Source organism: Drosophila simulans, chromosome 2R (assembly GCF_016746395.2).
Source record: "Drosophila simulans strain w501 chromosome 2R, Prin_Dsim_3.1, whole genome shotgun sequence".
Taxonomy (NCBI): domain Eukaryota; kingdom Metazoa; phylum Arthropoda; class Insecta; order Diptera; family Drosophilidae; genus Drosophila; species Drosophila simulans.
Genome location: NC_052521.2, coordinates 6,440,314 through 6,466,170, shown reverse-complemented (window position 1 = coordinate 6,466,170; position 25,857 = coordinate 6,440,314). Strand labels below are relative to the sequence as shown.

Here is a 25,857-nt window from a genome sequence, read left to right as displayed (position 1 = left end):
ATGACCAGTGCTTAAAAGAGTTTTACTTCGATTAGTCCGGATGGTAATCGATTGCTGCCATTGCAGCTCTGCAAACGCGGTGATCCTAACTGTTTTTCGTACAAACCAGACTGACGCGGCGCCGAGCTTTTTCATTTGTTGTTTCTCTATTTTAGGCTTAAAATTGCGAGTCCACGATGACGGATTTCAATGCATCCGGAGTCATTCTGTCTTTGGGTGCGTAGGAAGTCTGCTCCATTTGTGATCGTACTCAAAATAATAGTTTTGTAAACCGACAGATGAGTACTTCGAGCAATGCGTAGAACCGAAACCCAGAATACCGCCACGATACTCGTTTAATGCGGCCTCCAAGGGCGGCAATCGCCAGCCGGGGCACTTGCGGTCCTACAAGGACCAGGATCAGGATGGCGACGACGATGAAATTGAAGATTTCCAGGGCTCCGTGCTAGAAAATGGACAATCGATTCTGACCAATTTCGATTCTACTGCCTCGCAAATCAACTTTGAGATGAATGACTTTGATAAGGTGTACTGGGAGCAGGAGTCCCAAAGCTCGGAGGCCTCACAAGGCTCAGCCACGTGCCGCATGTTTGGTAACAACGTCAACCGGCCATCAGCGGCAGCTCAACTGGGGCTCAGTGACCAGGCACGTGGTCACGTTAAGTCGCGCCTTGATCTGAGAGAAGGCTCTCGATTTCGTAATAGTTTTAACAAGGGACGCAAACGTCAGTACAATCTCCATACACGGAACGAATTCCATCGTCAACAGCACCAGCCCCAGATTGCTAAGGAGCAGGGACAGCGATCCGCCTACAATGCCTTCAGCAGCCAAAAAATCCATCCAAATCAACAAACTGACCTACAAATTGGTGTAAATAAACATTTCCAGTATACTCACCAGGCACCCATTGATCTGCGTAGCAGCCGCAACAACATGGGACCTGACCAATATGACTGGACCGGCTCCACCTCGATCGGCTCTTTAATGGATTCGGTGCCCCATATTCCGAATAATCGTGTCAAGAACCACTTGCCCTGTGAAACCATCACGCGTTACACGGACAACTCGATGGGCGTGTTTGCTGGAGAAGGTCAGGATATTCATAAGCCGCAGACTGGTCTGGAACCCGCCGCAGTTGATTCCGAGCGCATGAAAGTCAGTAAAATGGCCCGTAACGTGTTGCTCTTTCTCAAGAGCGTTGCCCAACAAAACAACCAAGGAGACTCGTGTGACATTTTCAAGGTAATATTCTAAATCATGTCTACTCCAATACCACACAATAGAGATTTGAAAGAAAGCCTTACAAACTGTACGTGCAAGAAAGAAAAGCATTCAGCTTTAAGAAATGATTCTTCTAATCTATGATTTTTAAATAAGTTTACGATTTTCTTATTCAAGAACATTGACTGGATCAACGGACCGGTGGAGGAGACCGGAAGTGTCGCATTTCCTGAACGTGAAGGAGGAAGGGACGAACTGCATCGTTTTAACTAGAAAACCGACATCAAGTTGCATTTAGAGGATCTATGTGACTTCATTTAGTTCTAAGTACAAAGCAGCTCATGTTTAAATTTAGGTTCTTCGGATTGGCGGGCACTTTCTGTGCGAATTGCAAGTCGACGCAGGCAAGAAGAAGATGAATTCGACGATGCCCAGTGAATGGCAGGGGTGAATAGTCGCTGTTTTTTTTTTTATATATATATATAGAACACATATTTCGGCTGATAAGAACAGGCTGGGCCGCTTATCAGTAATGCACAACAAGAAGTACACACGGACGAACGAGATGTGAGAAGCGAAAGCGGACGAAAATAGAAACAAACGGCGATAAATTTACAGCGAAGGCGATTTTATATACATAACCGATGTGCCGGAGACGAACAGAGTAATAATCAGTTAATCTGCCAGGCCGCCAGAGAGCGGACGTGAAAATGATCATCGGGATCGGATAGCGGGATAGTTAGTAGTGATCGTAACTCAGGATAGTGTGCTAAACACTAATCTCAACCTATGTTTTGTGCTTTGTCGGGTGTGGAACGAACACGCAGTTATTTTGTTGTTTGTGCAAAAGCATTCGAAAGTGGCCAACTGAAGAAAGAGCCATCGATTCTTTGCATTTGGTTACTTTTATAGCGTAGTCTTTTTCCCAAACGATTTTCTTAACGAATACGAAATAAACTGAACACAGTACCCTAAATGTGCGTTGTTTGTCTTCGGTAGTGCCCAGCATGTTGAAGTCGAAGCAGTTGCTCCAACAGTTTTCCAAAGGTAAGGATGCGTGGGTTTCCGGGTGACGAAATGGCAAAACTTGAGGTCTTTTACACGCCCTAGCAATCTGTGTTTTCGTTGCCGCCTCCATTATCAGCCTTAGGCATGTGCTGGAGTAAACTAATACCATATCACCAGATCGTAGGCTCGCCTTGACAGCCCTAATCGCATCTGACGCCGACCAAGCCGAAGATTATCAGTAAACACTTTTTCGCCAAATTCTTTGTCATAATGAACTTTCCCCACGAACACTGGCTGTCAACACTATTCGCTCAGCAAGTGGATATTATCCTAAATATGTATCTGTTTTGGTCTCCGGATTAACTTAATTAACTTTCCTACAAATATTGAAGGCAGATCTCAATGATTGTGTCAATAAACATTGTTATGCAACGATACAATTAATTATAAACAAACAAAACTTTTACATACTGGACAACTTGAGTTTACTTATCTTTAAAAATGAAATTAAAGCTCACTGAAGTATGTAAAACCATTAGGAAAAGCTCAAAAAAAAAAAAAATGATTGGTACAAGCAAAATACATATCATTTGTTGAATAAAAATTTTAGAGGGAAAATACTTTCCACTTGCACTGTATTGTTTATCAGCTGTTCCGGGAAATTTCCATTAAAACCTAGTAGTTACACGTCGATTTCGGCCGTAGGATGCTTCAAAACGGCAGGAAGATTATTCCTGAGGGTTTGAGTAAATTTCCCGTGACAAGGACCTAACATTGATCGGACTAACGAGGTCTTTCGCTTGCAATTGCCCTTTTGAACAGAGTACGCTAAGTATACGCCGACCAAATTCAAGCTTAAGCGGGCCCTGGTCGTCACCAAGCTGTCCCGCTATGAGTTCGAGCAGCTGCGCCACCCGGAACTGTCTCCGGATCAGCTCCAGCAAAAGCTCCGTGACCGGGGCACCGACGTGGAGATGGTCCTGCATCTGCACAAGGTGCACAAGGACTTCGAGCGGCGGGTCGTGCAGAGCTTCCAGGACGTCGGCTGCGAGGTGAAGTTGTCCAGCAGGTGCGTACACCCAGTCCCATGTAGTCCTCCAATTCTGCGATCGGAATGCTGCTTAAACCGGGTGGGAGCCCTGGGTACATGTACTCAAGTAAATGCAGCACTTGATTCTTTACAAGGATTTATTGAACCTAAATTACCTACAAATTTCGGAGACTAGAGCCATGGAAATGATTTTATTGCTTTAAATGAGATTCGTTCTATGTGGACATGTACCCAGATACCCATACCTTTAGGCCTCCAATCACTGCCACCAATGTTGTGTTGTGTGCCTCGTCACTTCGTCACATACTATACCTATATGTATCTTCGATTTGTGACTACTACCCGCTACAATTGATCTCCACCATCTTCACACACTTCGTGTCTCCCATGCGGCACCTCGCCCTGTGTGTTGACTTTACTAAACGAGCAGACTTGAATTTAGAAGCTCGTTGAGCAAGGACGTCATGAGCTGGGCGGACGTCATCGTGCCGGTGGGCGGCGATGGCACTTTCCTTCTCTCCGCCGGACGCGCCAGTCCGCTCTTCGCGCTCAGCCAGCAGAAGACGCCGATCGTGGGCTTCAACTCGGATCCGCTTCACTCGGAGGGCCGACTCATGCTGCCCAAGCACTACTCGGACAATCCGGCCGACGCCGTTTCCCGCATCAAGAGCGTAAGTCCTGGAACGAGCCACCTCCAAAAATGCATTCATTAAATATACAAATTCTTGGCAGGGCGATTTCAAGTGGATGCATCGCTCGAGGGTGCGGACAACGATGCTAGGTAGCAACGGCAATATTCCGGAGCCGACTGACCTTTTCCGGCACACGGAGGTCAAGATGGAGCAGGTCAGCACCGCACCCGAAATGCTGGACCAGGACATGGCCGACAAGTACAAGGCCAAGATGAAACGTGTGCTTCCTTACTTGGCTTTGAACGAGGTAAGTCAATTAGGGTTCTATGCTGGATTGCTTAGATCATACAAGTTGTCTACATAGGTATTTATTGGCGAGCATCTATCGGCCCGAGTGTCCCACTTGCAACTGGTGCTGGACCACCAGGACGTAGTGAACAAGACCAAATGCTCCGGACTGTGCGTCAGCACGGGCACGGGCTCAACATCCTGGCACACCAGCATCAATCGCATCACAAGCCGGGATGTGGACGACTTGTTGCGCTCCCTGCCCAACGGAAATTCAAAAAACGTAATGATGCTGCGCCAAAATGCAGAGGAGATCGCCCAGAGGTACAACCAGGGCCTGCTCTTCGCGCCAGACGATCCGCGCCTCTGCTATTCCATACGGGAGCAAATTTGCGTGGGCGTGTGGCCTTCGCCAAAGTCTTTTAAGGAGCGCGATTTTGTGCAGACCGTGTTTGTCAAGTCGCATTGCATCGATGCCAGTGAGTAGTTGAATATTCATATACGAAACAAGATATAACTATGACAATTTCATATCCACAGACCTGGTTATAGATGGCAGCATTTCGTTCCCCTTCAACGATGGCGCCAAGGCTTTGCTAGAGGTTCACCCAGAGGATGCCCTTCTGACAATCGCTTTAGACTGAATCCAGTGATGCGCCCCTAGTGCCTGGTCATCTAGCTCTAGCATGTCTGAATTTTTGAAATTATTTAAGTAAGCATTTTGCAACTACTTAGCAGTGTAAGCTCAAAAGTTATTTTGTTATTTTATAAAAGTATATTTAAACAACACGCTCTAGCTTCCCCTTTGACTTTTTGCCATCTGCTTTGCCCTTTTGGGCAAATGGTTTTTCTTTGTTAAGCCTTTTCAGGGGCTTGGTTGGGGTATCTTCTTGGGTGACTCTACTTCGTCCTTTTCCCTTTTTCTCAAACCGCGCACTGTCTACAGATTTAAAGCGCTCGTCCTGTAGGAGAGCTTTGCCCTCTTCGCTGGCTGCCGACTCTGCCTGCTGCAGTTTCCTCTTTCGGCGTATTTCCTTTAGTTTATCCTTCTGCTTTTTACGATACCTGTGAATCGGATACAAAAATTGTTGTAAAATACAACAAATATGCGTATTTGCCACTGCTTACAGAGCTTCCATTTGGTCGGGGTCCTTTCCCTGCATAATCCACGTCTTTCGCCTATAGTTTTGCGCTCGCTCGTCGAAATCGTTATTGTCTAATTGCATCTCGGATTCACGGCGCGTGACATTAACTTGCATAAAGATCCTCTCCACCATGCGCTCTAATGAATATATATTAAAGTTAGTAATTTTGTGTGCCACTAATTCTAACAAAACTTACGATCGATGGGATGCTCTGTCAGTTTGGTGTTGATCTCCTCCTCGATGGCGGCCAAAAGCTCTAGATCGCGTGGAAAGCGGAAAATGGAGATGGACATGCCCTTGCGACCCGCTCTCGCTGTTCTGCCCACGCGATGTATGTACTCCTTGGGTGTCCGGGGAAGCATGTGATTCATAACCAGCTCGACGCTGGGTATATCCAGACCTCTTGCGGCCACATCCGTAGCGATCAGTGTACGTATTTGGTTGGACTTGAAGCGACTTAGAGCAGCTACGCGCTCCTTTTGCCGCATGAAACCATGCAAGCAAACATTATCGATGTCCATGTTCTTCAGCGTCATCGAGAGAAGCTGACAGTACCTAAAATGATTGTTAGTAAATCCTTAGAATTTACATTTATTGTGCAACTAACTTTTTTGTGTTGGTGAAGATCATGACATTAGCGTTTTCGTTCTCCTCGCGGTACTTTCTCAGTGCCTCTATTAAGACCATGTCGCGATCGTAGTCAGCGCAAAGCAGATAACGCTGATCCAGAGTCTCTACAGTGGCCACATCTGAGTCCTGCGACCATTCAAAACACTACATTCGGATAAAAACATCTATGAGTACCATTCAATAGCGTGTTCTTAAAACTTACATTGCTGGCAATGGGAAATATGCTGGACTCCTTCATAAAGTCCCTCATGGTTGCGGAAAAGAAGAGGTTTTGCCTTGTCTTGGGCAGACAGCGCTCAATGATGGCTAGACTCTCGTCAAAGTCTCCGCTCAGCATGCGATCCGCTTCGTCAACAACCAAATACTTCAGATTGTCGAAGGAGAAGGTGTCGCAGCCGGTTAGGTGATCCGCGAGACGGCCGGGCATGGCCACCACGATGTGCGGTCGCTGCATAAGCTTCTGGCTCTCGACCATTTGGTCTGTGCCGCCAGAGACGACACACACGCGCACCCCCATCGCCTGTCCAGCCACAAGAAACTGCTCGGAGATTTGATAAGCCAACTCGTGCGTGGGCGTCAGCACCAGGGCGAAGTGGCTCACTGGCTCTTCGCTCAGCCGCTCCAGAATGGGCAGGGCAAAGGCGAAAGTCTTGCCCGAGCCCGTCTTGGCAGCTCCGATGCAATCCTGACCCGCCAATATCGCCGGGATGCATTTCTGTTGGATTGGAGTTGCTCCCTTCAGGCCTGAAAGCGCAAAGGTTTAATTACATGGCTAAACACGGGGCCTGCTTGACATTACCCAACTTGGTCAGCTGTTTAACCAGCCATGGACGTAGGCCCAGGATCTGAAAGGGATTGGCTTCCTTTCGTTGCATTTTGGTAAATAAAAATACAACGAAATAAAAAAGGAAAACAACGTGCGCTGTATTAGTGATGGAAGTATTGTCTTCTGAATCGGTATATAACTATCGATACGTTTTTAGTTTTTGCTTGTTAGTGGTTAACTGTATTTAATACGTATTTTTAATTTAAATTCAGTTTAATTTTTTATTCACTTAAACCGCAGAATTATTTGCGAGTAATCAGGAAAATACACTAATTCTAATAATTAATCGACAATAGTCACTCTATCGATAGGTAAGTTACACATCTATGGGCGCGATCATTTTGTAAACACACTGAATATTTAGATTTAGACTCAATGCAAAGATGTCCGAAAACCATGATAGCCTAGGTGCATCTGTAGCCTACAGTGAGCTGGTGGCTACAGACCAGAAGGACATCATCCTGCTAATAGACGTGGAATCGGCGGTTTCCATTTGCTCAGCATGTGTCGCAAATAAATCCGCGAATCCTGTGGATGTCTTGACATTGTGGTTCACCAAACTATTAGGAGCATACATCGACGAATCTGGGCGTTGTGTACTAGCAGCTAGGGAAATGTGCAAGTGGTTCACGATTGTAGGTAATCCTTACACAATGTGCTTTAGTCTATTAACTTTAAATTCGTCCTCAGGAAGCACAAACTGGTAATGAAGTCAACAGCAGTCATATAAAACTCATGTCTGCGGCTCAAGAATTTGTATCCGCATTCAGGGATCGCTTGCTGGAAGCAGGCGAACGTTTGGTTCATATCCTTTCCTATCTTGTCTTTATAATTATCGACTTCTGTTTAGTCAGGTAAGAGGGGCTTGGATAAAACCTATCTGAATAATATTTCTATATATTTGTACTTACATCATTCAGCGATAAGAGCCATTGCCAGATTGTTGTGGATCTTCAACTCGGAACGCTTTCTTTAGTAAAGGATTCTATCATCAATTTGACAGAAGTGCACCCTCGCCTTGCGACCTGTAAGTTAGGAATACTAGCGAATTGATACACCCGAAAATTTGACTATTAGCTGAAAGTGGCTGAAGACTAATTATAGAATTTATATCTAACGATTGTCAGTGATGCAAAAGATAATGGAAACCGCAGATACCGAAGGAACACGCACTGGTGACCTGCAGTTGTCTGTACAGACAGCCGAGACGTTGGCTCACATTTGCTTGCACTTCATGTCCACCTGGCATGCTAATCCTACAGACGAAAAAATGCCCAATTGGCTTAGAGAAACTGTTTTACATTTATGTGATGTGGCTATCAATCACTTGAATAGTACTTTTGGCAACGTTCGTATAACAAAGCTTAAGATTTGTAAAATAGTTTATTTAAGAAGACATTTTTTTAGGACAAGCCTAATGTTCCTGCCGAAAACATAGAAGAGCTTGTAGATGGTATCAGGTCCTATATCTTATTATTATATCATATTCTTCAAAAAGGTGTGGTGTATGTTGATGATGATGTAGCTGCTTGTCTGATGGACTTAATAATGTGTGAACAAGCGTAAGTTTGAAAATTGGTCATTTGCAAATTGCACTGATTGTCTCTTCTTTTAGGAGGCCATCATATTACTCTGAAATCGAGAAGCAACAGCTCATTTCAGTGTTAGTACGACCACACGTACTAGATATTTTAGAGCTGGTATACACATTCCAAAAATGTCAAGATGTAAGATGAAACACAGAAATCGCTTGCAAATAAATGCCTAAGGATAGACTTTGTTTTTAACTTTACTAAAATTTATCCTCGTAGTATTTAATATCCAGTGCCCTTGGTACACCACAATTTGACGACTTCGACGCTTGCATGGATTTTATAAATGCTGTGTCTACAGACGACGCGGATGTGCTCCCATCTACTTGCTTAACATTACAACAAATTTTTGAATATTTGTTTAAAGGTAAGGTGTCTTTTGGTTCATATTTATTTCTTACTACTTACTGAGCCCACAGATGCCAAAAATTTTGTCAATGGCGAACGCTATAATCAAGTATTGGATGCGTTTGGATTACTTTTGTATTTAGTGGGTAACATAGAACTACATAGGTATTTCTGTGCCGGCATATTTCAAAAGGATTTTATTACATCGCAAGTGTGTGCGGATATTCTCATGCTGTGCTTTCGGTTAGTAACTATAAATCATACATTTTACAATTTATTTAACTACTCAATGTTTTTAGGCTAAAAGAGGCTAACAAGTGCTGGACAGATCGTGGCATAAAAGAGGCTATAGCTTACTGGCATAAGTGCAATAATTCTTATGCCATGTTTTCCACAAATCCAAGCCAATTGCATGTACAACGATTCCTTAGATACTTCCACTGCTTGGGAAAGCAGGAACTTCCTGTCATAAGCATTCAAAACTTCCGACTCCTGTCTGCCGTCGCAGAAGCAGATGACCACTTGGGAATGAAGATATTGAAGCGCTTAGAACTCATCTCCTCCTCAGCGCCTACAAAAATTGAGTTGTACTATGAAGTGGTAAGCAAGTAAAAGTACATTTATAAAATGGATATACATACCTTGATTTTGTATTCCCCAAGGTTGCTCTACTGGAACTTTTAGTGCACCACGATCAAATCGACTGTTCCCATTGGTTTCAGCGGACATCGGAAATGGCCAAGAAACTTTTAGGCATTGACAAGAGCGTAAGCTTTGCTAATGCTTACTTCAAACTACTAGCACGTGCGAATGGATCCACCCAATTACTGATACTCAGGGGACTGCCAACAAATGTTGGATGCACAAACTGGAATCGAGAGAAATTCCTCGACTCCTGCAAAGTCAGCTATGACGGCCAATTGAGAGCATTTAGTGCCCGCCATGCAATAGACCCATTATTTAAGGCCTTGCAGGACGTATCCGCAACGGTTGTCGACGGTTCATTTGATCTCAGTAAATCAAGCTACATTCGCCATGGAGATCATAGATGTCCCGTCTCTAGCCTAAAACGTCGCCGGAGTGAATTGGCGCCTAACGAAATCCTTCGTAAGATATATGAGGCCTCTATTCAGCTGGCCCAGTGCACCGCGAATTTCGATCCTGCCGACTGGGAATTGCATAAGAAGGTTATGGCCAATTTGAGTGGAATTGTACCCTAGCTCTGTGTACGCGATATACGTTTCCAAACCTGGGAATGCTCTATGCTTTTCGTATCGCTCCCTAAACTAGAGCAATTAATTACCATCCATGTGCTCATTTTGAATGAGAATCCCTAATAAAGATGTTGTGTGATAAGGCGGTTAAAAATGTGTAAATAAAGTCAGCTTACCTGCAAGCGAAGCCGATGTAAAGCTAACGAAACTGCCTGCGAAATAGGATCGAAAGGCTACCCTGGTGATGTCTGATCGTCGGGATGGTGCCATTGCACTTAGCGAAGCGATGACAATGCCCAAGGATCCGGGATTGGCAAACCCGCACAGGGCAAAAGTGGCTATGGCAGCGCTCCGCGGCTATAAGAATTATAGGTTTAAAATAATCTTTATAAATAGAATATGCAGATGGGTACTTACTTCAACCTTTTTATCGCTAACCAATATGCCCAGGTTCCTATAGGCTACAAACTCGTTTATGAACGACTTTTGGGCCACCACCAGGCCAATGTCTTGACAGTCGTGCCACGGCACTCCCATCACGAAGACAATCGGGATAAAGATCTGGGAGAGAATGTAGAGTAGGGTGATTTTATGCAGTCCAATAAGCTCGAAAGTCCACTCCGTTACAGCGTCTAGGAAGAACACAATGGCTAGGAAGGCGATGATATTCGAGACGATTCCGAGCACAATCAACAAGGCTGCTGCAGCTCCCGAGGCGGCCGCATCCAAAATAGACGTATCCGTCCTTGGCAAGGTGTCTGGGCTATTATCCAAAGTTAACTCGTATGAAGAGGAACTTACGATCTTTCCAGCCTAATGTTGTCGGACCTGGTCAGAGATTCCTCGGTCTCGGGGTAGAATAGCTTGGCGAAAGCCAGTGAACCCGGGGCAGCCATCACGCTGGCTGCGATAAGAAAACTGGCCGGAGCACCGAAGGACACATAAGCCCCGAGAACAGTACCGGCCACTGTCGCGTAGCCGGAGGTGCATATAGCGTGCAACTCGCTGACGGTCAGTATTTCGATGTACGGCCGGATGACCAGAGGGCTCTCGGTCATGCTCAAAAACACGTTGCCCGCTGCATTTACACTTTCGCAAACGGTGGTGCCCACCATGGCCTGCAAGAGGAACCCGAAACCGTTCAGGATGAACTGCATCCAGCCAAGGTAATACATAATGCTGGTGATCACGCTGAAGAAGAACACCACCGCCAGTATGGCGAATGCAAAGACATACTCATCGCAGATGCGATCCCCGTACACAAAGCGTGCTCCGTGCTGTGCGTAGTTCAGAAATATCGTCACCTTGTCCCCAAGGCATTGGAAGACGGAGCGGCCGAAGGGGATGCGCAGGCAGAGTATGCCCAGCAGCAGCTGGCCCAGGAGACCGTGGGTCACTATGCGCCAAGGTACTTGCAAGTGGTGCTTGGACACGGCGAATCCAATAATGACGAAGCACACAGGTCCGAGCAGTCCTATGGCCTTGAATGCGTCATTGCGGCACTCGAATCCAAGGTAGGCCACCACCACAGCGATCACGATCGCCAGCATTACGCCGGACACTATCCTAAAATTGGAGAAAATGGAAAATCAGGATTAAAGCATTTTGCTTCTTAGAACAATCTTTAGGAGCCTCAAATGCATTGTGGACAGGAGCTAAGATAAGAATCTTAGCCATAATATCATTTTTAATCGAAAGGATAATGTGCATAGTTCATAGTTCATCTGGAATTTTTTGACTTATCATACCGCAGTTCAAGTCTGAAGGGAGATCCTGTAAAGGATATTGTACTCACCACTGGCGACTAAACTCAATCCATTTGTCAATGACTGGTTCCAAGTAGTTATTATACAGCTTGATGCCCACAAATGGCTTAAATGCCCAGTAGTACAGCCATAGAATATAAAACAAGATGAACATGACGATGAGGAACCCGTATCCATGACACCAGTTAATTGTGCACAATAGTTTTGGCTTAACCTCTGGCAATGGCTTCTCAGTAGTTTCTTCCTCCACGTCCTCATAGTCATCTATATCATAATCCTCGGTTGAGTTATCTGTCGATTCGGTTGTGGCTCCCGAGCCCCTATTGGGCCAGCAGTCGTCGGAATCCTTGTCTGCGTTTTTTCTTATAAGCATTTGAGTTCGAACTCAAAGGGGTAACTCACCGTACAAGATGAAAATGATTGTGGCTGCAGTAAAGTAAGATATGAATACGACATGGAGCAGCACATGGAGTATCACGTAGATGATTCGCTGTGCCCTCGATGGCGGAGGCTTTTCATCCAGTTCGCCTTCAGCTGGATCTGCCATTGTGTGTATCAAACAGAAACAGTGTGTAGTCTAAGAAGTGTTGTGTGTATATTATGACTCTCAACCCACAGCCCCCTAGTAAACAAATGGGTAAAAATAATCCTAAACATCTTTAATAAATAAGAATTTTAATTTGCTTAATTTGATCAGCTAATTATCACGATCTACAACTTCAAGGAACTAAAACTGCGTAACATTCTTTCGACCCAACTTCTGGAATATCCTGTTGTAGTTCGCCCGCTCGTCATCTTCTTGTATAAGGATGCCTATAATGCAGTAAAACTAGTTAAAATAATAACAATTACTTTCGATCGGTTATCGACTGACCTGCAAAGCTGGCGGATACGAAGCAGACTATGCTGCCCACCACAAACGCTCGGAAAGCCACTGCTGTGATGGTGGAACGACGATGTGGTGCCATGGCACTGAGCGATCCGATAAGGATGCCCAGGGAACTGGGATTGGCAAAGCCGCAGATGGCGAATGTGGCGATTCCAGCGCTGCGGGCCTACAAAAATCGACCTCAATCGTTAGTTTCCATATGAGTTGTGGGTTTTACACCATCAACAACTTACAGTGATATCATTATTTTCGATGTATTGACCCAGACGCTCATAGGCCACAAACTCGTTGATAATGGTTTTGGTGGCCACCACCTTGGCGATGATATCGCAATCCTCTTTCGGCACTCCCATGGCCCAGACCAGCGGGATGAACAGCTTCGAGAATATCCACTCGAAGTCGATTTGCTCAAGACCCACTAGATATCCAAACCAACTGACCAGACCATTAAGGAAGGCGATGAAGGCGACGAAGGCGACTATGTTGGCAATAATGCCCAAAACAATGGGCACGGCGTTGCTGGCACCACTGGACGCTGCGTCCAACAGCGAAGAGTCCTGTCTACAAGGATGACAGTGAACCTAGTTAGACATTTGGCTTAAACTAGGCGCCTTAGAAATACGTACGATTTTTCCAGTTCAATTGAATCAGATGAGGTCAAGCTCTCCTCCGTTTCAGGCATGTAAAGCTTAGAAATGGCCAGAGTAGCGGGAGCTGCCATAACCGAGGAGGTGATCAAGTGGGCGGCCGAGGCACCGAAGGACAAGTAGGCCGCCAACACGGTTCCGGAGACGGTCGCAAATCCGGACACCATGATGCTGTGGATTTCGCTCTTGGTCAGCTTGTTGATATACGGCCGGATGAGCAGCGGGCTCTCGGACATGCCCAGGAAGATGTTGGCTGCCGCCGTCACGCTCTCGCAAACAGTGGTGCCCAGGATCTGCTGCAGGATCCAGCCGAGCTTGATCACCACCCACTGCATCGTGCCCATGTAGTACAGGATGGAGATGAAGAAGCTGAAGAAGAAGATCACCGGCAGGATTGCAAAGGCGAACACATTGTTCTGCACCAGGAAGTCGCCGAACACGAACTCGGCTCCATCGGTGGCATAGCCCAGAAACGTGGCCACCTTGTTGCCCAAGCACTCGAAGATTTTGCGTCCCACCTCCCAGCGAATGCAGAAAATGCCGAGCAGAAACTGGCACGTGATTCCCGTGATGACTACGCGCCACTTAATGGCTCTTCGATTCGTGGAGAAAACGTAGCCGCACAGGATGAAGAAGCAGGGTGCCACCAGGGACACCAGTTTTTGGGGCTCATCCCGGCACTCGAAGTACACAAAGATGGCCAAAAGGGCCAGGAGCAATGCGATGCTGGCCAATGACACCACTCTGGGAAACGAAGGAGGAGGAGTAGTTAGATGGCTTAACGATATATTTGTTTCATAATAGTTTACCTGGTTCTGCTGAAGTTGTGCCACTTCTTTGAAAATGGTCTGATGTAGTTCCTGTGCAGGCTGTGGCCCACCATCGGCTTAAAGACGTAGTAGTAGAAGAGACCCAAATAGATAAATCCCAGGAGGAGCAGCAGCATTCCGTAGCCCGTGCAGAAGTTGATGCCGCACAACGGGTTGTCTTTCCAGTAACACTCATAGTTGGCTGCAGATGAATAATGGTATACTTCTAGCTAATTACATAACGATATACTTACTTATGTCGTGATAGTGGTAGGTCGCATATGAGAAGTATCCCACAACACACAGATGCAGGAGTACATATATCGAGATCCTCACCAGTCGTGCTACTTTCGGATTCTTTTCAAAATATCCCTTTTTATTTGGGGCATCGCTAGTGTCATCCAGTGGAAGTTCCTTGAATTCTTCAGAGTCACGAATGTCCAACTCCTTCTATAACATTTTATAATATTTAAACTTGTTTACAAAGCTTTTTTTAAGGAAAAACTTACATGATCCAGTTCGTAGCCATTGTTAATAGCTCCTTTTGAAGATTCGGCTGACATCTATAACATAAAAATAAGAGAGAACGTTGAAGTTAAGTGTTGCGACTATTATATACCCGGTACAACAAAGCTTTATCAGTAATTTTACTTGCTATATTTTGTTAATAAGCTTTTGGGTTACTCTTAATACTTTTCTAATGGTCCAATTTGAACCAGTCCTATTTTTGATAAGCTTATCACAACATTATTTAGGAGTTAAGCATGTGGGCGGACTTTAGCGATATCGGCTTTAGTGGGCGTGGCAACAGTTTGAGACAAACTTGTGCTGCGTAGCCGTTACTTGCATGCCTAATGTCAGAACTTATGTTTGAAGTTCATACGGACGGACGGACAGCCTAACTGTCGGACAATTGACGGATCTCTATGAAGAATATACTATTTATAGGATCAAATTCTTTCTACGAAACTGTTATATGTAGAGTAAGACCACGAGTATGTGGTATTAATACCCGACGACAAGCAATTTGCCGCACTCATAATCTGGCATTATCTCTATCAAATTATTTTAGCCCTCGAGTGGGCAGATATGCCAAGTGTCGCCCAGCACAAGATAGGTTTGTGTTAGTTATTTAAATCAAAGTTCGGCAAGTTTGACGATTCATGGCACTCAAAAGAAAGCGATAGGATCTGAAGAATCAGATTTTGAAGTTAGCACATGGGCCAGACTCGATTTTTGAATTGGGCACTTTGCTTTTCAGAATCATTGGAATAAACTCCGGCACGTGGATGGCCACTCAAATAATTTCCGGGCATTAACTTAAGAGGGCAACAACGGGACTGACTGGGTTGTAAACTACAGCACAGGCTGTAAATAATCCACTTCAACTCTCATTCCTGATAAATTCGGGCTGTAAATCCCATTCAATATAGTATAGTTCCTCGTTAGGTGGTCTTTCGGTTAGGATTTTCCATTCTGGGTAATCGAAACAGAGTTGATAGCACTATCAGAGTGGCATTTAGCCAAACTCGTGAAAGTTAATAAAGCACTTATATTTAATAGACCTGCTCTGAGAACACGGTTATATATTTAGCCTCGAGCACACGTGTTTTCTTTTTGCCGATTATTGTTTTTCACTACAAAGTGAAGTAGAATTATATAGAGTTTACATTCAAAAACACTTTTTTTATATTCATATTGTATATAAGTCTATATAATGATCGCACCTTGAGTTTTTGGAACGCCAGTTAATTCACCTTTTTACGGTTTGTTTTGCTTCGTATATGATGAGTACTATCGGTTTGTTATGGCCGAAACGGGTTTTTAACGTCGTTATTCTCTGCCCGAATACAAATGACTGATAAATGCATCTGTTAGCCCGACTAAAAACGTTGGCTAACTGACATTGTAGCTCGTCGAAACGCGCAGCACGACTAAATTCGGTTTGCTCCGAACGGGCCTTTTTAATACAATCGCTACTACACGGTATCTGATAAGGGAGTATCAGGTTTAGAATTCGCACTGCCTTTTTTCTATCCAATGATTTATGGTGTCTTGATATCATTTGGCCTTGTTGATTTACAGAGATATAAGTTGGGAGCAAAGCTTACCTCAGGATTACTTTAAATCTTGTAAGAAATCTGTAATTCCCCAATTTAAATATTTAATGAGGCTTTTTATAACTTCATAGCAATGGGTACTCTAGTACCCAGCTAATACCGCGTGGTACCGATTGGTAAGGTGTTAATTTGGTTTAACTACACAGCGAAATAATGATTAAATAAATATTAGCTTGATTGTACCAACTCAATTTTTACAAATTGAGTTTTAACTTGAAGTGCAATGCCACATAATGGTTCACTGATCAAAAAATATCCATTTAATAGCAATTTAAAAAAATAAGCTATAAAACAAAAATAATAATTTAAAAAGATTTGAAAACAGGCAGATAATATTACAATCCACATTCGCTTAATACTTGCCTTATTTTAATAAAAAAGTTTTTATGAAGATATTATAAATAATATTTATTCGATATTTTGGTCGAATTTGGAAAGATCGATTGATGATTTTTTTAAGATCTCTATACTTATTTTTCCCTGTGTGTCCTAATACACTTGCGATGGCAGTGTACCGCTGAATAGGCAATTGGGATGACATGTAGCCTGTTTTATCAGCTGGCTGTTAACAATGAGAGGTGCTTGGCATGCGTTCTAGGCCGATATTAGTGCCAGATAATTTTCAGAAGGGCCATAAACCCCTCAGCAGATTGCACGCGATAGCGATGACGTTTGAGGAATCTGATTGCTATATGGCGATAGAGGAAGGCATATGTAAGTGCCGGGCTACCGCGATACCAAGTCGTACTCCCGCCCATTGATAAAGACTTCTATTGGTGGTCGGCGATTAGGAGTATGACACAACTGATTGGTCAATCGAAGGGAGTGCTAAATACATAGTTGAGTGCAAAGTTAAAGGAGATTGCCAATCGCAATTCTGTGCGATTTAATAGGTAAGAGCATCGTATCTTATCGTCGAGACCCTCGTGTGGCAATCTGATCCAAAAGGTAACACAAGAAAGTCGGTAGTCAACTGGATTTATATTTGATTCGCAACCCTACACGTGTGCGACTTAAATTTATTAATAGATCATATTTATCTTTATATTTCATTTATCGACTTGCAAATGCACTTAGTAGGTATGGAGGTGAAGGATTAGGGATACAATGTGGTTTGACTGGATGAACATGTGGTTCTTAAAATCTTAAAACCAATGGGACAATGGGCTCCAATGGGGAATTTTGAGATTTAGCAGAAAGGCACTTTTAACCTAGTGACTTATTTATGATGTAACACAACTATATTGCGGGACTATAATCGCTTATCAATAGAATCGAAAATGCTTGATTTGGTTCGTTCTTGGCTTGCTGGTTTTCGAGGGGATTGTGCAGAAGTCTGGGATTGTAATGCTTCGCTAAGGCATTGATTAATTTTGTTTACCATCTAAATATATTACTTAAATTCGTATAAATTGTATTCCGGGCTTGCCTTCCTCTTGAGGCTTTGACAATTTTTGTTGCATAAATGTGCGACTTCAACCCCATCTAAATCACAGGCTTCTAGAGTACAGGAGATTTAAAAATAAAATCAAATTTTGACCGAAATTGGGCACTGCTTACAACGAAACTTAAAATATAATTTAAATAAGGTTACGCGGTTGGCAAAGCGATGAACTAAAAACTAATTAAGTCAACTGGCCCTAAAGTTACAAATATAAAACAAGACATTATTTTAAGACCAGCATGAGTTCGGGTGAGAGAAAGTGGGGAATCGATGGGCGCGTGATTGTGGCATCTATTCCTGCTTGTGGGCTGGAATCCTGTGGTGCTTGGTGTGGCGATGGTGGTGGTGATGGTGCTGGTGCAGCTGGTGGTGCGGGTGATGGTGGCCAGTCCGATGTCGGTGGTGGTTCGAGATCGGCTCCATTTGCTGTTCACTGTTGCTCGCCGAGGACATCAGCTCCTCCGCCTCGATCTCGGCCTCGAGTTGTGCGGACTCGGACTCCGATTCCGGCTGCTGGTGGTTGTGGTGGTGCCGCCGGTGGTGGACCAGTTGGCTATGCGCCCGCTGCTGACTATCGTAATCGCCGCTCTCGTCCAGCTGGTTGTCGATCGTGGGTGAGTTGGATGTGGTGGATTCGATAAACGCTCTGCTCTTGGGGGTGTTGTAGCTGCTCTTCATGGAGTTGCTACCGTTGAAGAAGATGTCTAACCTTGGTTTTCTGTAAAAAATATTTCATTAAATTTTAACTATAATTATATAATAATTAATATATTTCGTAGTTTCTTCTTCGATTTCAAAATTAAAAGTAAAAATAAAAATATATTTTAAAACCTTAAATTTTTCATTTTTTAAAAATAATTCGATAATTCATAATAAATTCGAATATTGGCGGGAAATTTCGTTTTAAACTGGTGTTCTTGTTCAAGTACGGTCACACACTTATTAGTGTTACGAAGCGATCGCTTGTACAAAGCAGTTGACAAGCAGTACAGCGATTGATACCCGAGCAAGCAGTGAATGGCGCAAAACTTTGAAATGGAAAGTGTAAATGAATTCGGATACAACACTTACCTTGGCAATGTCCAACTCGCCAGATGAGACTTAAACGGTTCTGTTCGGTAAACGCTCCATGGGACAGCAATGTCTGGAATAAACGTGAATCCGAAGGGGCCATTAAAATCGGACTACCATATGTCGTAGGTCATGCAATGCAAATTGGAAAGTGCGCACATGAAGGGCATGCAAAACAGCAGCAAAAATAACAAAGGCAAGAAGTAAGCGGAGCAAAAAACACACATTAAAACTGAACGACAAAGAAAGCCGAGCACAGCGCACAACGGTGCGTATGAGCAATTTTGATTAGTAGCACCTTGAGCTGAATCTTCTTCTGCGATGTTGTATCTTACCGATCCAGGGCAATAACTTTCAAGACCTGAGTCAATCCTAAACAGATATTCGGGCTTTCGTTACTTCCGCTCCAACTGGGAGCCAGCCCAACCCAATCCAATGGATTTCAAATATACGGACGGAAGCATTTCGAATGGAAAACGTGCGGGGTATGAATTGTAAATTGAGACTTCGATTCTGCTGACTGCAGAATCAGACGACTAGGTATTTTTGTGTTACGTCTACCGATATTCGCAGTCTGGAATTACATTGAAAGTACGTTTTTTGCCAGCTCAATTTACGTCTGGCTGCTGGCCGGCCCCCGAAGTTGCCTGACTAATGACCTTTTCGCGAATGTAAATAAATTCTGACCGCCGTGTGCTAAAGGTGTCAAAAGGGGCCTGTCGCCACCGATTCGTTTGGGATAAGAGATATGTTTGTATGTGGAGAGTGAGAGATGATGAAGAGAGTGACTGATGGGGAGGACGAGGTGCCTCCACTCCGTTCCCGGGCGGTTAGTTGGACATGGCAAACAACACGCTTACCTGCCTGGTCGCAAGTGGGTGGCGCGAAGTAGAGCCCCGGCCTCAGCAGATTCTCCTCGTCGTCGTGCACCTCGATCATCAGGATGCCCACCACGCTGGCGGCCAGCTGGGGCTGCAGCGGCTGCTGCTGGCGGAGCTGTTGGCGGTGCTGCTGCTCCCAGTAGGCGAGGGCGCACTTCACGTCGATTTCCACCCAGCCGGTGGAGGAGCTGCTCAGCATGGCGGTGTTGCAGGTGCGCTTCTTGCGCTCTGAGGATGGCAAACAGATTGGGTTTTCTCAGTCGGCGGTTCTAGGCCATTTAAAAATTTATCGAAAACAATTTTATGTTGGGTCAGCAAAATGTTTGGGAGTGCAAGTTTAAGCCGCATTTAAATTTTACATAACTTGTTATTTACTACATTTGCATTATGCTGAGATGGCCTTATGGCGAAATCAAGACAATTAATGAGGCTTTAAAAATTAATAATAGGCATTTTAATATTTGTAAGCTCAAGTTATGTTATATAAAAGCAATTTTTATAGCAAAAACTATTGTCATTATTTAGTTAATAATAAATTTTGCATGGTTCGACATTCTGGATTCCTCCTACCTAACTTACGTTTCTTCCTCTGCTGGTGGACAATGGAGACGGTGACGCGGATTTGAGGACCCACGGGTGGCTGCTCCGCGCAATTTGGTGCCGTATTGCCCGGGTTCTCAGTGCTGATGGGCTGTGCCGATGCCTGGCCGGGATTGTGCTCGCGAGTCTGGCCAGGATTGGTCTTGTAGAGGCGGAGCAGGGCGCTGCTCAGACGGTCGTCGTTGTTGGAAATGAAAACACTGCTGGCGAACTGGAGCGTCACATTGTTGCCCAGGGACCACTGCTCTGGGTTGGTTGTCTCCGCATTGCAAATGGGAAAGCCGGCCTTCTCCTTGGAGGCGCTGCCGTTGGGCTCGTTTGAGATGGCCTTCTGGACGCGCTTGAAGATGTCGTTGAGTCTGCAAAATATTGAAAAATTAAATTAAATTTATATAAACGATTTAAAGAGTACTCTTTACTAAGATGATAATTTCTTTATACAGAATTCCACCCTATCTTGGGTGCGGGATATCAAGAGCTGGCATCTTTTGATGGTTCATCTAGCAGCTATTTGTATGCACAAGCTGCGCCGCCCAGAGATTTAGTTCAAGTGTTTATGTAAGACTCACTTAATTGACATTAGAGCGTTACATTCGGACATTCACAATTCAACAAAGAAGGCAGGAGATGGGCTGCGAGGAAAACGTGCTCGTTTCCATTTGCTGGGAATTTATAACTTTGATTCAATTTAGTCCGACGACAGCGACCAAACTAGTTCCCATCGAGGAACTGGTAAATCTGTCGCCGAAGGGGTCGGGTCCAAGTTTTGGGAAGCACCCATAATGAGTAAACTATTTTCCATAAAACGCTTGCGTCGTAGCCAGAGTTCAGTGGACTGTTTGGGCCATAAAACTATTTCCCGATACCGAGTGTGGTGTATTTTTAGCTTCTATCAAGCGATAATCAGCTTTTTAAGTCCCGCGATAGCTCACCTACTACATACTACATTGGACTACTGACCCCCGAGATCCCAGATTGCAGATGTTATTGAAACACAAATACCTCATTGCGATAGATATTCGAATGTGTGGCCCAATATCGCCGCGTAAATATAAACTACTCATGCTGGTGTGCTGGGCAATTTAAAAATAATGTTGACCACTAATCTGGTCAGTTAGTTAGCCGAGGAACGGCGATAGCCGCTTATCCCAAGAGCAATCATCCGACTTGGCGGATCGCCAACTACTTTTCTACTAAATGCGACCGGCCCGAGTCATCTGCGCTGATAAAATGCCTTCACATGATTCGCCGCTCGTCGGGATATTTCCTAAACTTGATTATGAGCTAAGTGCGCGTAGTGGAGCTAACGACAGACCCGTGTCACTTAAGAACCCATTGAGATCGAGACGAAATTCAGCCGGTGCACGGGGAAAAAGGCTGCCCATAAGAACGGACTTTTGTTCTACCTTATGGATTCAGCAAGTGGTTAGCTTTTAAGTATATTGTTTTATCTCATCAGTTTTGTGTGTAGTTTGCCACTTGATTGGAATTTGAAACCAGACGAATAAAATAGTTGCAATTTCATTTACTGTATCTTTGTGGTTTTCTTAGTTAGATGCGACTAACTCTTGGATTTATTTCTCCAAGTGCACAATCTTCGGAAGAGGGGCAGACAACAATAGTTAGTTAGCTATGATCTAATCTGGCCGCACTCACTCGCCTGGAAATTGGACAATTGTATGCGTCTGGATCGGCAATTGAGACGCGCCTGTCGCTTCGTCTTGTTCCTTTTCCCACACACAAAATGCACAAAAGATCAAAAAGTGAAAAAGAAACTGATTAATTGTTTTGGCTTTTGGTCTGGCCCGCGGCGCAGTTTGTCTAGCCAAAAAATAATTATGAAACCCAGTTTTCGGGCTCTTGGCATTTCGGCCTTTTGCTCCGTTCCGAAAGTGAACCAAGCCCCTGCCTGATTATCGGTTCTTGTTTATGTTTATGTTTACGCTGTGATCGCATCGATCGAACCGAAACCGCACCGAATCTGTCTGGCTAGCTGGCTAGCAGGCTAGCGGGCTAGAGGGCTAGCGGGCTAGCGGGCTAGCTGGGCTGGCCAAGGAATTCCAGCGTGCGGAGTCGTCTGGAGTTGGCTGTGTGGCATGAACTTGAAAACTCGTTGAGTCGTGCCGTTTGTCTGGCCACCGTCTAGACAGATTGTCGGTCCGTCAGACAGGCGGTCTTTCCGTCCGCTCGTTGTTTGCTCGCTGCCTCTCTGTCTGCCTGCCTCCCTGTCCCTGTCCCTGTCACTCTGTCTGTCTGTCTGCCGGCCTAGATGCTGCACCGAAAAAAAATACGCGGAATCGGGGTCAATCTGAAACTGATTCACGTCGAACCGCAGGGGTCTTTGGTATTGGATATATCTTAATATGGGTAATCTGAAGATGCATTGATCAGCAAGTTATTTGGATTATTTATATTGGGTTTTGTTTTGAGAAACAATTTTCAAAAGAATCAAATTCAAAGAGAATATAAGAGCCAGGCTTGGAGTCATACCACTTAATGAAGCTGACAGCTACTGCCTCTTTTCTCCCAGTGTGCTGTCGATGCTACCGCGACAATCTGTCCGCTTAGACACTATTTCAGTTCATGCGTGAGTCACGCATGCGCAGAGGCAGGGTGCCATTTTGGGGGGTAGTTGCCTTTGGGGGCAGGGGGAATTTGCATTGGCCTCCATTCGCTTGGGGCAGACATCTCTGAATGCATCGCCTCAGTGTCTGCGTCTGCGGTTTTGCACTCCGTTGCCTCAGGCCGCAGCAGCAGCAGTGGCAGTGGCAGTAGCAACAGTAGCAACAGTGGCAGCAACACCAGTAGCAATTGCTACTGCTGCAGCAACAGTAGCAACAACGGCTAGACAGTGTCTCGCCGGCTGCACTTCATTATCATGCAACCAACGGCGAAACTGCAGCCAGTCGAAATGCACACGCCTACTGCCGTTCGCCCTGCACCAAGGCACCAATGCACCATTGCGCCAGTTGCTGGGGGCAGACATGTCTGCTGTCCCGATGACATTACTCATACGTCATAGGTTTTTTGCCTCTTTTACTTCTTTCGCAGTCTCTGTACGTCTGTACGGGTACGGAACTCTGCCAAAGCAATCAAACGAGATGAAACAATTTAGATATCAGCTGTTGGCCCCCACGAGTGCCCGACTTGCATAGCAACGACCTACAAAAAGTTCATTACCGGATAGCCGCAGCCGGAGACACAGACGGAGCCGCAGTCGCATTCGCATTCGCGGACGGAGTCGCATTCGGAGCCGGATAGCTAGACATGGCCCAGACTGCTCCCAGACATCAGCCAGACAGCCATAGAAAGACACAGAGGTCGCCGACGGAATTCGATGCAGACTGCAGTTGTGTGTTGCAGTGCCTGTGTCAGTGTGTCCGCATTGTGCAGCGGCGTCGCGACTGTTGCACTACAGTATCTGATGGATACAACAGATAGCATTGATGGATCTGGGCTGGCGAGCCCCCGCCCCTTTGATCTACATAGATATTGTGTGGTCAGTTGGTTGGAAGTTGGTTAAATGGCTATTCAGATCCACACGTTTGTTTGTTTGTGTGGCAGATACAAAAGCATAAGGAAACAAGAGCATCTTCTGATAAATTATAAAATAATGATGTATCTCTACTGACAGGCCTATGTAATTTCTCTATTTCATCTATCTTAATATAGTTAGTGTGGTCAGATAGTTAGATAGATAGGGATTTTGAAGATATGCGCACAATTTCCTTTCAATATAATGATAATGATGATAATATGAGAAATATCTCTATATCATGATCGATTTGCTCTGATTATATTTTATTTAACGATCTGATTATTTATCTTTCAACTAGAAAACCACTAGGTTTGAACGGTTATAAAATTAAAATAAAACGTGCATATTAATAAATATTATTTAGTAACCACTTAATCATTTGTTGAACTGTTAAGCCCCTTAATCAAATCTTAATATTTAAAGAATCTAATCACTCTAGATTTCGCATAATCAAAACAAAAGACGCAATTTGTGGGCACGCTTCTCGTATATAGCTAAAGTATTTTATTGATCCTAAGTTTCGGTCTGCTAAGCGAGGCCATTACATTTATGACTTTTGGTAGGAACTTCATGCACTTGGCGGAGCATTCAATCAATAAATAAATAATAATCGAGTGCACATGTGGGAAATCTCACGGGAAAGTATTAATTTTCACAACTTATTTTTATTAATTCGCCGAATCGGTTTGCATGGGGGAAATCGTGTTGAAGATAAACCAAATGGAGCAGAGCGTGTACAATGTACTTTTGAGCGTACAGTATACCCGATTTTTTGATTTTTTGGCCGAGATGCACAAATGTTTTTAGCCTTGAATGAAAGTGGCCCGTGTTTGGACAAATCTCTCACTTAATGGACGGAGAATTTTATACAAAATTTGTGAAATTTGGCAGCAGGAATGGTGTTTAAACACAATGTATGTATGGCCGAAGCTGATTGAGCTGATTTAATTGCACAGTGCACTGTTTTCAGTTTTTGTTTACATAAGGGCAGCTTTTTAAAATGTTTGTTTTTTTTAGCCAGTCTTTTGTTCAAGTGGAGCGTGTATTTTTAGAGATTTCTATTTGGGGATAGGTTCTATTCTCGCCATGATGCGACATTGATTGACAGCGCGTGTTTTTGGCCATTTCGAGGTGGTTGGCACTTACCGCTGAGTGGCGACCTGCTGCAGATACTGCTGGTTGGAGGACTGGCCGGAGTCGTCGCGCATGTTCGGATTGCTGCGGTTCTGAATGCTCAGGATCTGCTCCTCGGTCAGGTTGAAGCGGTTCAGGATGGTGCGGTTGAACGGATTCACCACCTCCGACTGCACGCCCTCGATGAAGAAGGAGGGATCGAAGGGAGTGGCCCTTGAGTCGCCGGCCATGATGATCAGCGACAGGATCAGGACGAGCTCTCGCATCCGGCTCCTTTCGCACTTTTCACCACGCATAGCACTTGCCATTTTTGTGTTCTGCTCTTGGCTCTGTTGCCAAACTAAATGTTTTCACACGGAAATAGTTGTTTTTCCTCTTGGCAATCACTTGAACTCAACGTTTTTTCACTGCATTTTTGCCAGCAATTAAAATGCTATCTTTTACACTTCAGCTGGAGACCGCGACAGGCGAATTTGTTAATTTTTGTGGCTGTTGTGTTCAGCTTCTCGATGTGTTCGCTCTAAGAACCAAGTATGAAGTGATTTGCCCGAGTCGGTTTTTTAGTCTTAAATAAGAAAAATTTGGTTGTGCCGGGCATATCTACTTTGTTATGGTCGTAAACGCTGCGTTGCGGCCGGCACTGCGAGAAAATGCGAGCGCTTTCAAAAGAACAACATATCCTTAGCTGATAGCAAACTATTAATATCTCACTAAAATTACATTAAACTAAATAATTTTATATCTTACCTATATAATATATTACCTATTTTATCTATATCATAAAAAGCTTACTAAAATAAATTGGCACAATATTAATAATTGTTTAGTTTGTAATTTCTACTGGATTAATATCATAAAAGATTGTTGAGATTGAAAGGTACTATTCAAGGTGACCTGAGCTTAAAGCGTACATTAAATCTTAGCTTAGTTCTTTATACTAGTTTCTTAACTTTAAATATTATAACCGCATTTGTTCGCCACTCAACACCGCGACTAAGTTTG

The 25,857-nt window shown here is 44.3% G+C and overlaps 7 protein-coding genes across 17 annotated transcripts; 3 read left to right on the top strand and 4 right to left on the bottom strand.

The window, feature by feature from the left end:
* Window positions 1–48: 48 nt before the first annotated feature.
* Window positions 49–2,198, top strand: LOC6733651. Its single transcript, XM_002080669.4, has 3 exons — window positions 49–216; window positions 279–1,243; window positions 1,400–2,198. Exons 1-3 carry the CDS (start codon window positions 177–179, stop codon window positions 1,493–1,495), a joined length of 1,101 nt encoding a protein of 366 aa, XP_002080705.1. The 5' UTR covers window positions 49–176; the 3' UTR covers window positions 1,496–2,198.
* On the top strand, window positions 2,134–4,987 carry LOC6733650 (NAD kinase 2, mitochondrial). 4 transcript variants are annotated; one of them, XM_016167207.3, is made up of 6 exons: window positions 2,134–2,269; window positions 3,053–3,299; window positions 3,724–3,952; window positions 4,014–4,220; window positions 4,278–4,680; window positions 4,742–4,987. In XM_016167207.3, exons 1-6 carry the CDS (start codon window positions 2,230–2,232, stop codon window positions 4,843–4,845), a joined length of 1,230 nt encoding a protein of 409 aa, XP_016026618.1. In that variant the 5' UTR covers window positions 2,134–2,229; the 3' UTR covers window positions 4,846–4,987. The 4 variants fall into 4 exon arrangements, with proteins under 4 accessions (XP_016026618.1, XP_002080704.1, XP_016026617.1 ...); XM_002080668.4 differs by having other exon boundaries at window positions 3,712–3,952; XM_016167206.3 differs by lacking the exon at window positions 2,134–2,269 and adding an exon at window positions 2,848–2,976.
* Window positions 4,903–6,931, bottom strand: LOC6733649 (probable ATP-dependent RNA helicase Dbp45A). Its single transcript, XM_002080667.4, has 6 exons — window positions 6,776–6,931; window positions 6,179–6,720; window positions 5,954–6,120; window positions 5,543–5,901; window positions 5,330–5,483; window positions 4,903–5,266 (listed from the first exon to the last, which is right to left on the bottom strand). Exons 1-6 carry the CDS (start codon window positions 6,849–6,851, stop codon window positions 4,981–4,983), a joined length of 1,584 nt encoding a protein of 527 aa, XP_002080703.1. The 5' UTR covers window positions 6,852–6,931; the 3' UTR covers window positions 4,903–4,980.
* Window positions 6,932–7,099: 168 nt separating this feature from the next.
* LOC6733648 lies at window positions 7,100–10,159 on the top strand. The gene is made up of 10 exons (XM_016167208.3): window positions 7,100–7,437; window positions 7,493–7,656; window positions 7,723–7,829; window positions 7,930–8,150; window positions 8,210–8,364; window positions 8,418–8,529; window positions 8,614–8,761; window positions 8,814–8,985; window positions 9,042–9,342; window positions 9,405–10,159. Exons 1-10 carry the CDS (start codon window positions 7,186–7,188, stop codon window positions 9,960–9,962), a joined length of 2,190 nt encoding a protein of 729 aa, XP_016026614.1. The 5' UTR covers window positions 7,100–7,185; the 3' UTR covers window positions 9,963–10,159.
* On the bottom strand, window positions 10,014–12,359 carry LOC6733647 (sodium/nucleoside cotransporter 2). Of its 2 annotated transcripts, none has more exons than XM_039292310.2 (6): window positions 12,125–12,359; window positions 11,752–12,073; window positions 10,758–11,522; window positions 10,374–10,701; window positions 10,133–10,313; window positions 10,014–10,075 (listed from the first exon to the last, which is right to left on the bottom strand). In XM_039292310.2, the coding sequence occupies exons 1-6, from the start codon at window positions 12,267–12,269 to the stop codon at window positions 10,038–10,040; spliced, it is 1,779 nt and encodes a 592-aa protein (XP_039148244.1). In that variant the 5' UTR covers window positions 12,270–12,359; the 3' UTR covers window positions 10,014–10,037. The 2 variants fall into 2 exon arrangements, with proteins under 2 accessions (XP_039148244.1, XP_039148247.1); XM_039292313.2 differs by having other exon boundaries at window positions 12,130–12,324.
* Window positions 12,360–12,366: 7 nt separating this feature from the next.
* Window positions 12,367–16,027, bottom strand: LOC6733646 (solute carrier family 28 member 3). 4 transcript variants are annotated; one of them, XM_016167686.3, is made up of 8 exons: window positions 15,795–16,027; window positions 14,577–14,630; window positions 14,322–14,517; window positions 14,068–14,269; window positions 13,238–14,002; window positions 12,845–13,172; window positions 12,597–12,777; window positions 12,367–12,535 (listed from the first exon to the last, which is right to left on the bottom strand). In XM_016167686.3, the coding sequence occupies exons 2-8, from the start codon at window positions 14,628–14,630 to the stop codon at window positions 12,450–12,452; spliced, it is 1,812 nt and encodes a 603-aa protein (XP_016026610.1). In that variant the 5' UTR covers window positions 15,795–16,027; the 3' UTR covers window positions 12,367–12,449. The 4 variants fall into 4 exon arrangements, with proteins under 4 accessions (XP_016026610.1, XP_016026612.1, XP_016026609.1 ...); XM_016167688.3 differs by having other exon boundaries at window positions 14,322–14,514; XM_016167685.3 differs by having other exon boundaries at window positions 15,825–16,027.
* A 1,122-nt stretch (window positions 16,028–17,149) lies between these two features.
* Window positions 17,150–25,423, bottom strand: LOC6733645 (protein anachronism). 4 transcript variants are annotated; one of them, XM_016167684.3, is made up of 5 exons: window positions 24,868–25,421; window positions 20,154–20,542; window positions 19,563–19,811; window positions 18,703–18,775; window positions 17,150–18,349 (listed from the first exon to the last, which is right to left on the bottom strand). In XM_016167684.3, the coding sequence occupies exons 1-5, from the start codon at window positions 25,161–25,163 to the stop codon at window positions 17,923–17,925; spliced, it is 1,434 nt and encodes a 477-aa protein (XP_016026608.1). In that variant the 5' UTR covers window positions 25,164–25,421; the 3' UTR covers window positions 17,150–17,922. The 4 variants fall into 4 exon arrangements, with proteins under 4 accessions (XP_016026608.1, XP_002080699.1, XP_039147576.1 ...); XM_002080663.4 differs by having other exon boundaries at window positions 20,163–20,542; window positions 24,868–25,419; XM_039291642.1 differs by lacking the exon at window positions 24,868–25,421 and adding an exon at window positions 21,186–21,373.
* Window positions 25,424–25,857: the final 434 nt, after the last annotated feature.

Bases quoted from the DNA above. Each gene is read 5' to 3' on its own strand.
- LOC6733651 (XM_002080669.4), top strand. From the start codon at position 177: ATGACGGATTTCAATGCATCCGGAGTCATTCTGTCTTTGG. The intron at 217-278 runs GTGCGTAGGAAG...GTAAACCGACAG, and splicing joins CGGAGTCATTCTGTCTTTGG to ATGAGTACTTCGAGCAATGC. The intron at 1,244-1,399 runs GTAATATTCTAA...TTCTTATTCAAG, and splicing joins ACTCGTGTGACATTTTCAAG to AACATTGACTGGATCAACGG.
- LOC6733650 (XM_002080668.4), top strand. From the start codon at position 2,230: ATGTTGAAGTCGAAGCAGTTGCTCCAACAGTTTTCCAAAG. The intron at 2,270-3,052 runs GTAAGGATGCGT...CCTTTTGAACAG, and splicing joins GCTCCAACAGTTTTCCAAAG to AGTACGCTAAGTATACGCCG. The intron at 3,953-4,013 runs GTAAGTCCTGGA...AATTCTTGGCAG, and splicing joins CCGTTTCCCGCATCAAGAGC to GGCGATTTCAAGTGGATGCA.
- LOC6733649 (XM_002080667.4), bottom strand. From the start codon at position 6,851: ATGCAACGAAAGGAAGCCAATCCCTTTCAGATCCTGGGCCTACGTCCA. The intron at 6,121-6,178 runs GTAAGTTTTAAG...ATCCGAATGTAG, and splicing joins TATTTCCCATTGCCAGCAAT to TGTTTTGAATGGTCGCAGGA. The intron at 5,267-5,329 runs GTAAGCAGTGGC...TCCGATTCACAG, and splicing joins CCCGACCAAATGGAAGCTCT to GTATCGTAAAAAGCAGAAGG.
- LOC6733648 (XM_016167208.3), top strand. From the start codon at position 7,186: ATGTCCGAAAACCATGATAGCCTAGGTGCATCTGTAGCCTACAGTGAG. The intron at 8,365-8,417 runs GTAAGTTTGAAA...CTCTTCTTTTAG, and splicing joins TTAATAATGTGTGAACAAGC to GAGGCCATCATATTACTCTG. The intron at 8,762-8,813 runs GTAAGGTGTCTT...CTGAGCCCACAG, and splicing joins TTTTGAATATTTGTTTAAAG to ATGCCAAAAATTTTGTCAAT.
- LOC6733647 (XM_039292310.2), bottom strand. From the start codon at position 12,269: ATGGCAGATCCAGCTGAAGGCGAACTGGATGAAAAGCCTCCGCCATCG. The intron at 10,702-10,757 runs GTAAGTTCCTCT...CACCTTGCCAAG, and splicing joins AACATTAGGCTGGAAAGATC to GACGGATACGTCTATTTTGG. The intron at 10,314-10,373 runs GTAAGTACCCAT...TAATTCTTATAG, and splicing joins TTAGCGATAAAAAGGTTGAA to CCGCGGAGCGCTGCCATAGC.
- LOC6733646 (XM_016167686.3), bottom strand. From the start codon at position 14,630: ATGTCAGCCGAATCTTCAAAAGGAGCTATTAACAATGGCTACGAACTG. The intron at 14,518-14,576 runs GTAAGTTTTTCC...AAAATGTTATAG, and splicing joins ATGGCTACGAACTGGATCAT to AAGGAGTTGGACATTCGTGA. The intron at 12,778-12,844 runs GTAAGTTGTTGA...CGATTTTTGTAG, and splicing joins TCGAAAATAATGATATCACT to GCCCGCAGCGCTGGAATCGC.
- LOC6733645 (XM_016167684.3), bottom strand. From the start codon at position 25,163: ATGGCAAGTGCTATGCGTGGTGAAAAGTGCGAAAGGAGCCGGATGCGA. The intron at 20,543-24,867 runs GTAAGTGCCAAC...AATATTTTGCAG, and splicing joins CAGCAGGTCGCCACTCAGCG to ACTCAACGACATCTTCAAGC. The intron at 18,350-18,702 runs GTAAGTGTTGTA...TATTTTTTACAG, and splicing joins GCGAGTTGGACATTGCCAAG to AAAACCAAGGTTAGACATCT.